This window comes from Takifugu rubripes, chromosome 14, assembly GCF_901000725.2.
Source record: "Takifugu rubripes chromosome 14, fTakRub1.2, whole genome shotgun sequence".
NCBI lineage: Eukaryota > Metazoa > Chordata > Actinopteri > Tetraodontiformes > Tetraodontidae > Takifugu > Takifugu rubripes.
The window spans coordinates 2,073,112-2,086,291 of NC_042298.1; the positions used below are offsets into that span (position 1 = coordinate 2,073,112).

The following is a 13,180-nucleotide window of genomic DNA, read 5'->3' on the forward strand; positions in this document are numbered from 1 at the left end:
CTTTGTTTTTTTGATCTATTTACTGTAGTGCAGCGTGTGTTGGTGGGGGTGTGACAAAGATGGGGATTTACAGGAAAAAATGACAATGATTGCAGAGGTTTTATCAGGTAAAAAGATTTACTGCGATTCAAAAAGCTTTTTTAAATGATCACAAGACAGCACTTACCAAAGTTTCAAAATATAACAAGTAATTGTCCTGTGGGCAAACCATTTAGTAGTTTTGTCAATATTTTCAGTCAGTTTGGACAATATTTAACACAAATGTAATAATCATGTTTATTTAAAATTTCAAATAACACCTCAGCACATGTGATTGAGCAGTTTCTTTATATTTGGGGTCCAAGATAATACTTTTAAAACAAGACAATGAATACAAATCAATCAAATCAATAAGAAGTGCTCGTATAAACTATGTTTACAATGTTTTCATTTTTTTAGTGCTAATACACCACAAGGAGATGAAATAAAACAAGATGTGAGATGTTTCAAAATTATATGTACCAAACCCAAAATGAACCAGGAAAGGTCAGGAGTGGTTACAGGTCTTGGATTTGCATTTGGCAGCAGTTTAACTCAAGTATAAATATTAACGTTCACCTAAATATTCACACACATTAGATAGAATCAGTCATGCTTCATTTATTTTAAAAGAGCTGATCAAGTATCCAGAAAACGACCAAATCTGAAATGACAGGCAGGTCTGGTTTCACCTGAATATTCTCAACATCCTCAATTTTACTGTTCTGGTCTTTGTGTTGTGGGGGTGTTCTGGTCTGGGAGTAGGGGGACACTTTGAGAAGACACCTACAATGTTGGACCTTTAAAAATACCCTGCTGCTTTAACATTTGGCCCGAAAATGGCCCATTAAATGGGTCGGCCAGTAGAAAACTTGAGGTTATTGTCAGATTAGTTAGAAAAATAAAGCACAAGAAATGTGTGCAGGTCAACACAAAGAGACACATGACAGAGGATCACACATGTGATCCGCCATCAGTTCAGCTGGGTGCACGAGTCCAATGTCCAGCCGGGTCCACTTCCAGGTGGGAGTTACAGGTCGGGATACTTTAAGCAGAATCTGTTAAAAGTATCGTATATGGCCTGTCTGAAAAGAAAATACAAGAATAAATACAAGAAAAAGGTTTTTCCAAAACCCAGAGGATTTTAAATCCCCATTCTTAAAAAAATAAATCTAATTATACAGAATAAAGTGGAGCCACAACAGAAATTAGGCAGCAAAATTGACATGGATGTATAAATCTCACTTTGAGTGAAGACAAGGAAGTTTAGGATGTGGTTATAATTCTACACACTTTAATGGCAACAATATTTGTTTTAAAAGAAAATTGAATTTATTTTTTATTAGTAGAAAATTGTAAAGAGAGTTTTGGATTCGCCACTCGGCTCTGATTCAGGATGGACTTCAACCAGTGAGTGTAAATCCAGACAGTAACCACACCGATGGACTCGTAACGTGGTCTCTGGGTCAGAAGAGCTCCGGTCCACAATGTGAATAGCAGCAACACAACAAATAGATCAGGTGCTAAAGTCAAAACTAAAGTCAGACACGCATCTCCCAATTCTGACTATGAAATCCTGGACAGCGATCAGCTCCCATCAGTCCTGCTCCAGAGCCCCCGGTCAGCTGAAGTGTCCCTGGCATGTGTTTCTTCTCCAGCTGTCTGGTATATTCCAAATTTTTTAAATGCTCACGGTATAAATGTTCAGCTGATGGCAGCAGCCTAACAGCTGAGCGTTATATTAAGAAGCAGCTTGTGTCCATTAGTTTCAACTAATGCTGACACTTAACAGCTTTGCCTTCGTTTCTGAATAAATGGATGAACTCGTGATGGACATTTTAAAGTCCATCAGAAACACACTGCACTGTTCCAGGTCTAGTTGGACCAAACATACTCTTGTCCCAGCAGCAGCAGCTTACCGGAAGGCGTTCTGTTTAAACAGGTATGCACTGATATGTCCTCCGTTGAGATATCGGACTTCACATCCAGGCCAGATGTCCTGCAGACTGAGAACCCCTGTCCGAGGGACGTAGGCGTCCTCTTTGGCCTGGATCACGATGATGAGACTGGTGTCTACTGGCACTAAAATGAAAGGGTGGACATATAAAAGATGGTTTTAGAAACTACCAGTTTGGTTTGTGTTTCAAAGCCTGGAGGAGCTAATCTGAAGTAGCCTTGCAGCTCAAATACCACCCGTGTTGATCATTTTGCCTCTCTGCTGCAGCCTTTGATCACTTCCTTGCTATGGTAATTCATCTTTGAGAAGATGCCTCGTTTATCTGATGAGAAGCATTCCTTTAACCTGTACCATAACACTAACCAGAGAAGTTGGCCATGTGTGTACATTCATCCATCACACCCTTCATGAAGCTCAGAGACTCCCTTTGTAACGACCGCTGACAGCAAGCGGCCGACTCCTCATCCAGCACCGTATTCACGCGGCCGCCTCTGAAACAGGATAAAGAAGTGCGCGAGGCCTTGAAAACCAGATATCAATTTGTTTGACTCCAGATCACTTTTCATTCGTAAATCATCAGTAAACAAGGTCATAAATCATATCTCCGTCAGCTTTAAATGACATCAATTGGGGGTTGTAATTCCTGGGGATGACTCAAGGTCAGCTATAAGTTGGTTCTGTCTCAGAATGGTTTGAAAGGAGCAGCTAAAACTGTAAAAGTGTTGCTGACCTCTGCCTAAAGTCCAGCTGTTTTCCACTTTTCTTCAAAGATGATAAGAGCTGGGAGAGTCTGTCTCCAGACCCGATGCCTTCAGGGTCTTTATGGTTCAACAGGATCTGTGTGGCTCGTGCTTCCATGTGTACTTGGGAGTATGCTGATCGCCTTTCATTTCCAGACAGGTGGACCAGACGCTCAGAAGACTCTGTAGTTTTGACAAGTTCTTGATTCTTCTTAAATGAGTCGGCCTAATGGACCAAAACAGAAATATAATGTGCTTATTTGTGTTACAGTTTGATTTCCAGTACATAGTAATTCAGATTTCAATGTAAATGTTCTAAAAACAGGATCATTTTTGGTGTCCATCAATGAAAATGTGTGAATACAATGGCAAAAGACATTGCTAATATATCAAAAGTCTCATTTATTGAAAGTCTATTGACATGCGCTCACACCAACAGGTGCTCTGCCCCCACTGGAGACTTAAGTTGTGCTTACGACCCACCGAGTTCCTCTTTACTGAGCTAAGAGTCCTCCCCTGTCCCTGGCTGACCTACACTCAGCACACAGTAGGACATGAACTTGGTTACTGCTTCCTACATTCAAGATGTACTTTATTTATCCCTGTAGGGAAACTGAATTGAATACATGAGGCACACGTGGCTTTACATCATCAGGAACAGACGGCTTTTCAGGCCACTGACTGTTCTATTTTCCCCGTATATTCACGTCTGCTTCAGCCATGGCTCCATTTGCTGTGAGAAGACTGGGAAGAACAATGATCTCAGGAGCATCTGTGTGTGTACTACTGTCCAAACCTGCCAGGATTCAGCAAGAGCGCTTCACAACTATAACAGGACTTCGCATTAGGGTCCTGACTCAGCTCAGTGTAGCTGACCCCAAAGTTCCAGCTCATTTAATCAGAGTGAAGGCAAAGGCACTAACTAAAGCAGACTATCTGGCATTTTTTTCTTCTTCAAGGCCTCCTGAAACCTGAGTAACAGCGACACAGCGCCGCCTATTGTTCTGGGTAGTGCATTGGCTTCAAACAATATTACCAATCATTCAATAACATACCTAATTTAAAAGCAGCCTCATTGTTGTCACCAGTGTTTGATAACTTGTTAAGGTGTTAAAAAATAAAAAGTCTCAACTACAAATTACTGGGACTGTTAACATACCCCACAATATTCCAACAGTTTAATGATTTCCTCTTCGTACACAGAGTTAATGGCGTACTGCTTCTCCAGCTCTGCCCAGTTTACTGCTTTACTCAGGACACCCTGCACACAAAACAATGTTAAAGATAGCACAGACATTAGACAAACACACAAACTCAGGCTACCAATCATGTTCATGTCCATCAGAACACAAAGTTACCAAAGCAACCATAATAACCTCTATAGTTAGATGAAGTAATCTTATTACCTCCTCAAATATTCTTCGATTTACATCATCTGTAAAAGGTGTGATGCTGCAGCCTAAGCTGGTCTACAACTGGTTAAATAAAACCTCCGTGCAGGAGGCATTATGCTCCAAATAAATATATTTAGGCCCAAGCTTCCCAGCATCTCCTAAACCCTGCTGAATCGTGGCTCATGTTCATTTCAGCAGGAGGGTCCCCCTACATGAGCCTGGTCCTGCTCAAGGTTTCTTCCTGTTAAAGGGGAGTTTTTCCTTGCCACTGTTGCTTGTTGGGGGTCAGGCCCTGGGATTCTGGAAAGCGCCTTGAAACAATTTTGATTGTAAAAGACGCTATATAAATAAAGATTGATTGATTTCTGGTTTTAAATTAAGTTTTAAATCAACCTGAGCGAGGAAAACTCCTCTGAGGATTTTTGCAGATCTGTGCGAAACAGTCGCGTATTACTTAATTCTTCTCATTGCTTTACTTTACTGAATGTGTTTCCATTCCGCTCAGATGATGACTGGAAAAATCTGCTGTGGTGATACACCTGTATGCTCCAGCTAGAGACGGTTATAATAGCTGCGGTTATAACTGCGTCCGAGTTTCTATACGTTAGACATTAGTGGAGTGTGTTACCCTGGTAAAGACACTGGAGGCAGTGGACCAGGACAAACAGGGAATCAGGGGGATTGGCTTTGGCCAGTTAGTCACTGCCAGAGATGCCATCTGAACAAAAAGACACACAAGGAAACCAAACATGTGCAGGCTGGAATGCGGGAGACATCAGACAAAAGTGGGTATGCCTGTGGGTGTGGTCTGTGTGTGACCGGGATGTTCTGTAGGTTAAAAATGGTTCAGCGGATAGAAACCAGTGTTGCTCATATCACTCACGTATCCTCCCATGGAGATGCCGGTCATTCCCAGTGGCCAGTAGCCTTCTCTCTCCAACCAATGAAGCAGCACCGTCGACTCCAAGATTAAGGCCCCTCCCATCACAAACAGGTCCGAGACGTTCTTCAGACTGGACCGCCTAAAACACATTTTTAGAAAGGATTCAGCATATAAAACCTCCACTGAAGCTACCATTTATAGCCACGGCAAACAAACATGAATATATGTTTGTTTGTGTATATGTATATAGGAGGCATCCGAAATCACTGCGATCCATAAATGCCTCACATGCATTTACATATCAGTTGATCGTGGTTAGATCTCTGTAGCACAAAATCAGTTCCCAAAACAGCCTTAAGACTGTAATAGTTTTGTTTTATTTACTGTAAACTGAACTACAGGCTTGTGTGTGGTTTTGATGGCTTCCAGGAGGTAATCAGGGTAAATATTGGTCCCCCAGAAAACAATTACAGCATCTATAAGCTCAAATATATAAATTATGCCATATTAATATATAAACTACTCACTCAATATATTCAATAAATGACAAAAATCAAGAAAATTGCAAGACTGCAGCACATGGAACACTTTAGCCAAAGTCTCCATCTTAGGAATGTTTTCAATCATTTTACAGATATTTTTGTACATTTTCCTATAACACATTCAAGCCCACTGGTGCACCACAGTCTGGCAAAGCTCAGACTCTTCTACTTTCCCCACCGTTTAGGTTGCAACCTAGAGGAGCTGAGGAGTCGAGGTAGCTTTGGCAGCAGTTACAGTCTTCTTGGGACGATGCTACAATCCTTGCACACCTGGATTGGGGAACATTCCTCCCTGCAGATCCTCTCAAGCTGGACTAGGTTAGATTGTGAGTGTCTGTGGGCGTTTTCAGGTTGGATCAGGTTGTCTTTAGTTTAATGCTGCCACCACCTGGCTTCAAAGGGAGGCTGCTGAGCAGCTGATGAAGCAGTTTTTGATTTTCTATCAAAGGTGATCATTAAAGTCGAGGCCACAAAGATCAACTTTTGCCTCATCAGACCCAATAGACCAGGTTCTCACAGTTTGGTCCTTTGGGTGTTTCTTTGCCAACTTTCCTTGAGAAGCCTCTTCTGTCAGGCCACTGTGCAACACTCCATTAATCAGGGTTTTATGGCAGCGACAGCAAACTTCCTGGAACCTTGCACCATCTGCACACAGGCTCTCTGGAGCTCAGCCAGGGCCACCATCGGTTTCCTGGTTACATCTCTTACAAAGATCCTTTTCCCCCCGAATGCTCAGCCAGCTCTGAGTCATGGCCCTTCCAAATCTTTCAGAAGGATGGAGGCCTCTGTGCTCTTGGGAACCCTTAGTGCAGCAGATTTTCTCTTTTTTTTTGTATCCTTCTCAGATCTGTGCCTCAATTCAATCCTCTCTGAGCTGTGGAGACAGTCTTCTGACCTCATGGTTGACTTAGAACTCGTCATCAGTTGTGAGAGCACAGATGTCAGGGAAATGTTTTAGTTGTTATTTATCATTATTTCCAATCTAAAGTTCAGTGTATTTGTCATTCTTGGTTACTGTGAGCAGATTGATGAAATATGAGTTGCACCATAATGTACAATTGAAAATAATTGCCTGACTTCTTGTAGAGTCTCATATTTTCTTGTAAAATCAAGTAAAGGACAAAATGTTTTGCATCTGCAATCAGTCAAATCCCAAAGGTCAAAGGTTTAGAACTTACAGCTGGTCTTTGGGTTTACGATAGCCATGTAAAAAGATCAGTCAAGGAAAAAAAACAGCAGACATCTCCAAGAACATGTGCAACATATGACTAGGTTCTCAACGCTAAAACAGTGTTTAATCTGTTAGCCTTTGTACGGAGGTGTGCTTCAGCAGTCAAAAACAAAAAGAGGAAAGACACTAAAGGATATAGTAGGGATTCTCCAGAAGCAAAGAGGCCATCCCCGCCTCTTTGATCATGGGTCGGGCCATCAGGGTCCGCCTGCGCCAGAAAAACTGCACACACAGAACAAGTTGTGAGCACAGCAAAGAGAGCGAGATGACGAATATCCATCTGGGGAAAAGGCTTGGTCAACGATGAAGGCTGTTACATTGAAGGTCTACACATCACATTGGAATGTTTTTGAGCCTTACATGGTCTCCAGTCCCAGCCAAGTGGATACATACTGGTCTATTCTTCTGCCACCTTTTGGGAACTATAAACTGGAACCTGAAATCCAACAGAATTCCCATTATGTGTGTTCAGGAGCCACGAGTGACATTTCCTCCTATTTCTGCACAAACACCAAATCAAACAACAGATAAACTGGACAAAAACACAACTGTTTTCAAAATGAGTGACAGTCTGAGGTGTCAATTAGACGACAGGCCATTTGAGACAGCATGTCCAGCTTTTGGAGCTAAAAGCTGAGGGTAAAGGAGGATTCACAGATTCTACCTGGCTTTGACAGCTTCTGGAGGAAGAATTCCAGAAACAAAGTGCTCAAGTGGAGAGATGAAGTACCCTTCATGGATATAACAGTCACTATTCTCCTCTGTCTGATAAACAGAGACACAGATAGCCGTCAAAACCTAATCAGATTAGGGCCCCGTGAAGAGAGAGCAGGGAAAAATACCTTGTTTATGTAAACTGGGTAGTCCTTAGGCACCAGGGACTTGCATTTTTCTCTGTCTCCAATGATCTTACGAAACTCAAAGATTCTACAAAACAGAAGAAAGCTCAGCACATCATGTATTCTACCACAGAATGGGAACTGACTGCATGGGACATTAACCACAAGTCATTCCAGAATGGTTTTCATAAGGGTTGTGAAATTGGTATTTAAAATCATGCTTCAAACACTTAAACGCCACATTTAATTAAAAACATCAACACATTGAAATACTGAAACTGATTTTACATTTTTGTCCCAATTACAGGAGCAGTAGCAACCGCCATCATTTTTGAAAAGAATTATGATCCGTTAGAGGAGCAGAAGTGTCCTCACAAACGATTTTGGCTAGGTTGTTTCCAGGCATAAAGCTTTGGTGACCAACCCCGTCAGCATCTACAAAACTTGTTTCATCTTGTTCATGACATGATGATAAACACAGCCTTTTTAATGAGAAGAATTGCAACATTTTGACCAAAACTCTTAGTGAGGGGTTTTTGTTTTTGTAGATTGTCAAACCAATAAACTGGAAACAAAAATCGGGAAATCACAAGGAGAGGGGTAGTTTATACTGGTAACAGGCTGCAGTAAAGAAACAACCCTTAGATGGGGTCTGCTTGTTATCACGGTGTGACTCTAGTGTATTCTGTGGGGTTTCATTTTCCTGCACCTTTTGAGATCTTCAGGTTTTCCCCATCCTCCAATGAACAGTTTGGTGAGGAGCAGTCTTCTGTAAAATACATCTAGTCTGCTCACACCCATGGACCATCAACTGGCATCTACACAGATTTAAGAAGACAATTATACTTACATCATATAATGCAACACAGAATATGGAAGGACTAAGACAGTCGTATTCCTTCCATAAGATAATTTTATCTAAATGGCATCAAACAGTTGATAAACGTGATTTCAGATGCAGATTCCAAAACCGAGGTGCAATACCGAACATTGCCAGTAGATGTCACAATCTCACCACTAGGAGCTTTCTCAACTGCTTGTCAGAAGAAAAACTTGTGGAACATAGCTCCTCCAAAAAAAATATTATTTTGAATTATGTCATTGATTTATTTAACTGTTACATTTTAGGAGCCTTTACACGTTGTTGTAGTTTAAAGGATAACGTGGCTTGAAGGAAAGCCACACTTAATGCGTGATCTTTTCTATTAAGTAATCAGTAATAATAACAATGAGTTAAAAGGTGTCAATATTGCTCAACTACGATGTTTTTCTGCGTTTGTGCCTGTTTTATCAGACTAATTCATATAATAATATCGAAAATCTCAAATTTACTGGCGTTCAGACGGTTGCCTACATTCTTTTTGCACCTGACACTATTGTCTTCTATACTATTACTGTCTCTAGTATTACTATTGCTGATTCCATAAGTTTTAAAACCAAAGATTAAATAGATCAAACTCCCAAGGAAAACACTGAACTTCTGTTCACCAATAATCTTGACAGGAAGGAGCTCCGCCGAAACTCGGTCACACTCGCTTCATATCCACAGAAACTCTAAATGTTGGCGCTTATGTTGAGGAAATAAGATGAGATAATACGAGGGTTGAAGTTATATAATATCGCTGACCTTCCGGATTACGCATATTTTTATAAATGGAATGCGTCCTGCATGAAGTTTAACTTAGCTAAGAAGGCTAACATAGCTGCGGTTACTCGCTACTGAATAAGGCCTCTGCTAACGGTAAAGTTACACACAAAGAACTGATTTATTACAAAAACAATGATTTAGATTTACTAACCTCCAACAGGCGACCTTGTGATTTATTTGGAACACCACGCTGACAGCTGCGATCAGAAGGACAAATCATTCAATCATGTTTCGTCAATAATTACCTTTAACTACATCTACTTCCTGCCAATGTATTGAAAGTAAAATATCATTTCGCCTTTGACGTGTCCAACTTTTTGATGATACGGAAAAGAAATGTGAAAGAGATTCTTTAAAATAGTAAAATGACTTAATTTATGTGCAACAAAATTATATACATGTTTGTATTTACAATCGTCAGGACTTTGCGGCATTATTTGCAGCGTAGACATCAAATCGTATCTTATTTTGAAGGGAAACACTATATTTGGTTTGACCTGTACAAATCTGGAATTGACGGACCACGTTGTTCTACTAACTGTTGAGCTGTCCAGGGTCGGATCAGGCTCTCCAGGTCACCCCCAGGTCACCAGACACGGGCAAATAAAAGCATAAATACATATCATATACAAACAAGCGCTGCTTTTTGTTTAAGTGAACGCGATTCAAACGAATATTTGCTCAAACGAAGGCAGTTCCTCATACAGTGCCATTGTTTCACTTTTAAGGAATCTGCAGATGCTACACCACCACCCGACCTCTATGGATATTACTTCACATTTTATACAGCTATAAAAATACCTTTACTTTTAGCTCGTTGGTAACTTTTTTAATAGATTGAGATTGTAGTATTGGACATTCAATAAACCTGTTGGAGACTGGAGGCCTCATTTGAAGAGCTTTGTCGAGCGGTTTTAGTGGATGAAAGTTGCACAAAATGTTTAATCCAGAGAAAAATCAAATAATTTTTTTTTTTTTTTTTACAGTGAGGTTTGTGCTTTTTCAGCAATTCCGGATTTGAAACTATTCTAACACTGCAGAGATTCTGCTCCTTCCATCTCTAGAACGTCTGCTGTGGAAACATCCTCTGCTCACTACTGCGCCACCTTAACTCAATTCCCTGCAGGACGGTGACATCACTGTTGTCTTGTCTGGCAGTTGCTAAAAATGAAACTAGGTTTAAGGATAAGCTAATTGTAATTAATTAAACAAATTGCAGAATGGCTCTTATGGCTCGTATTGGAAATCCACAGTTTCCAGCTTGAGTAGCTCAACGATGTCTCATCTTAACATCAGAACACCAAAGACATTTGGCAATTGCATTTAATGAAGAATGAATATTAGAACATAAAAACTTTACAAGATCTCCAACGTTTTAACAGTTTTGTTGCTACTTTGACAGTATTGCAACGACAGAAATTAATATTCTTCATAATTGTCTTAACTGCACGGGCGTTATGACTTAATTGATCTGATCATGTGATCTTCACAATATGAAGAACATCAACTTCCAAACACCATTACAATTTCAATGAAGGCAGAGGAAGTTCTGTTAAATTTAACCCATGTTGTGGCGGTTTCCATAACCTCTACGGTGAGTGTCTTTCCAATCATCCCAGTTTCTGGCTTTCATTAATGTTTCCTCATCATCTTTGTCCTCTTTTTCCTCATTTTCTTCCTTTTCTCTCTCCTCAGCCACAGGGTCCTCCTCCACAGGAACCTTCCTCGGTATGCCCTGGTCAGGAAGGCCCCCTTGTTTCCTGTGCTGTTCATACCAGTCATCTACTGTCATGGTGGGAAGGCTCGGGTACCCAGACCCGAACACCTGAGCCTGTGGATGAAGCAAAAAATAGCTAACACTTGAAAAATAGAAATCAAATACAAATTAGAAAAAACTCTACATATATAATGGAAAATAATAAAAGTCATTACTTTCACCTGTGTTTTCTGTTAACAAAATACCAATTCTAAAAAGATGTTATTGTTGTTACTTATCAAATCAGAAAAACCAGCTAGCACCTCGAGTGTCCTCTATACATAAACCCACCTGTAGAGCATCTTTGGTTAGGATGAATGGCTTCATGGGAGGTCGGACTGGCTGAGCAGGCTGCCTGGTAGCACCTTGGTTCCCTCCACCCATGCTCCTGAGGATCTCCACCTCCTGGGCAATGCTCTCTAGTTCCTCCAGACCCACAGTAATCCATTTCTTTATATTGAGAAGATAAAAATCTCTGGTAGCTTCCTCATCCGCCTGCCCACTCTCAACGGCTCGCTGGACATCAGTCAGCCTCGATTCCAGCTCCTTCTTCTGACGGTAGCGTTCTATCTTTGCTCGTCTCTGAACTGCCATGGAAACCAGGTCTGTTGAGGAGGGCCCCACCTGGAACAGCAAGCACACCTCACAGTTTTGGCTCATTCATTTCTGTGCTATTGCTACGTGTTTCCTGCCTATCACGAGTAAAAATGAATAAATGAAAGGGTTAGTACGCCTGTATCAAGAACTTAACAATCATCTAGTTCCATCAGGTAAGGGATGTTGTTGAGAGGTTTAGAACCAGCTAAGGTAGCTGTAGATGGTGCAAATGTGTAGGTAAGTTGTGATTCATTTATAGACTAAATCTTTGGAAACGGTTTATACGATGTGTTTGATTTGCGATGATATATCCAGACAACTTACAGTAGACAGGTCACTTCCTGCGCCGGGGCTTCTGTTTTCATCCGTTGATTTGGGCAGTTCAAAATCTGTCACGTTGTATTCTTTACATCTCTTCAAGAAATCATTAAAGTAAGCCTGGGCGGCTTGGATTATTTCTAGTCGCTTGTCTCGGTTAATTTTCTTCAGTGTCAGTGCACCTAACAGAGCTGGAAGCAGCATGTACTTCAGGTCCACCGTGGCTATTTCTTCAAGCTCTTCATTGCGACTGAAAAGGTTGAGCTGAGCTACCATTCGTGACGCTTCTTCCAACATACTCAGGCCTGACTTTACTTTATTCTGGACAGCATCGGAGTTGAGTGCCTCATTTGTATTGTCTACATCTTCAAAAATCTTCCACCCACGATCGAGTAAGACTGATAAATTTAAAGGCTCTTCTCCTAAATTAGAGGGCAGTTTGGAATGTTCGGTGACTGCGCTTTCCGCCATATTGTTTTCCTTCTTCTTCGAGGCTTATTTGACACTTACCAAAACATCTAAGGTGCACTACTGCCACCAGATGGCCAGGATTATATCGCATGGGTGGCGACAGGGACTGCAATACCCTGATTCGTCAGATAAGCAGCAATCAGAATGGGTTGACGGTCAGGATTCATTAATAAAATGGGTTCAGTAGCCTGAGATGGTAATTTTGACAGCCACTTTTATTTACAATACTCAAGCATTTTGTATTTCTTTCTATAGTCACTGACTGGTTGAAGTTAATTGATACTGGTAGTATAGGAGGAAGTTGCAGTTCAATGTAGCAAAGTGAATATTGTTCTTTGCTTTGAATCAAAACTTTGATACTTTGGCTCGTTATTTGGTGTTACGCCAGCATGAGGCCAGGCGTGGGTGTAAGATAACTCAACATGTCTTTCATAGAAGGAGACTAAGCAGGGAAAACAATTTTTAAAACTTTGGACAGGATTTTGGCAGCCACACCAAAACCAGTATTTTTGTCAAGACTTTCCTAAACTTCTCAATTGAAAGTTTATGGTATTATTTAAATACATAGATGATTAAATGCCTTACTCAACAAAACAGTGCATTAAAAACACAACAGATTTCTTGTATAGAGTAATAAACTGAGTAGCAGCCAGGCATGAATGCAAACATTAGTATAGATGCTAATATATAACAGCTGATGAGGACTTATCAATGTGTGGTTATTTTATGACAATGAACAAATCTTACTCCACATTATACCATTTTTGGGAACTGAAACTGGCACAT

At 40.8% G+C, this 13,180-nt stretch overlaps 2 protein-coding genes across 3 annotated transcripts; both read right to left on the reverse strand.

The window, feature by feature from the left end:
- Positions 1–98: 98 nt before the first annotated feature.
- On the reverse strand, positions 99–9,533 carry abhd18 (abhydrolase domain containing 18). Of its 2 annotated transcripts, XM_003970095.3 has the most exons (14): positions 9,404–9,533; positions 8,314–8,422; positions 7,608–7,692; positions 7,430–7,530; positions 7,126–7,201; positions 6,903–6,987; positions 6,713–6,740; positions 4,993–5,131; positions 4,738–4,827; positions 3,875–3,976; positions 2,706–2,941; positions 2,339–2,466; positions 1,938–2,100; positions 99–1,103 (listed from the first exon to the last, which is right to left on the reverse strand). In XM_003970095.3, exons 2-14 carry the CDS (start codon positions 8,403–8,405, stop codon positions 1,049–1,051), a joined length of 1,380 nt encoding a protein of 459 aa, XP_003970144.1. In that variant the 5' UTR covers positions 8,406–8,422; positions 9,404–9,533; the 3' UTR covers positions 99–1,048. The 2 variants fall into 2 exon arrangements, with proteins under 2 accessions (XP_003970144.1, XP_011608684.1); XM_011610382.2 differs by lacking the exon at positions 4,738–4,827.
- A 1,024-nt stretch (positions 9,534–10,557) lies between these two features.
- On the reverse strand, positions 10,558–12,440 carry igbp1 (immunoglobulin (CD79A) binding protein 1). Its single transcript, XM_003970096.3, has 3 exons — positions 11,930–12,440; positions 11,300–11,632; positions 10,558–11,083 (listed from the first exon to the last, which is right to left on the reverse strand). The coding sequence occupies exons 1-3, from the start codon at positions 12,392–12,394 to the stop codon at positions 10,811–10,813; spliced, it is 1,071 nt and encodes a 356-aa protein (XP_003970145.2). The 5' UTR covers positions 12,395–12,440; the 3' UTR covers positions 10,558–10,810.
- Between the last annotated feature and the right edge of the window lie 740 nt (positions 12,441–13,180).

Bases quoted from the DNA above. Each gene is read 5' to 3' on its own strand.
- abhd18 (XM_003970095.3), bottom strand. From the start codon at position 8,405: ATGGGTGTGAGCAGACTAGATGTATTTTACAGAAGACTGCTCCTCACC. The intron at 2,467-2,705 runs GTCAGCAACACT...ATCCTGTTTCAG, and splicing joins CAGCTGGACTTTAGGCAGAG to AGGCGGCCGCGTGAATACGG. The intron at 1,104-1,937 runs GTAAGCTGCTGC...TTTTCTTTTCAG, and splicing joins TTTAAACAGAACGCCTTCCG to ACAGGCCATATACGATACTT.
- igbp1 (XM_003970096.3), bottom strand. From the start codon at position 12,394: ATGGCGGAAAGCGCAGTCACCGAACATTCCAAACTGCCCTCTAATTTA. The intron at 11,633-11,929 runs GTAAGTTGTCTG...TTGCTGTTCCAG, and splicing joins CAGGAAGTGACCTGTCTACT to GTGGGGCCCTCCTCAACAGA. The intron at 11,084-11,299 runs GTGGGTTTATGT...CTTCATCCACAG, and splicing joins TAACCAAAGATGCTCTACAG to GCTCAGGTGTTCGGGTCTGG.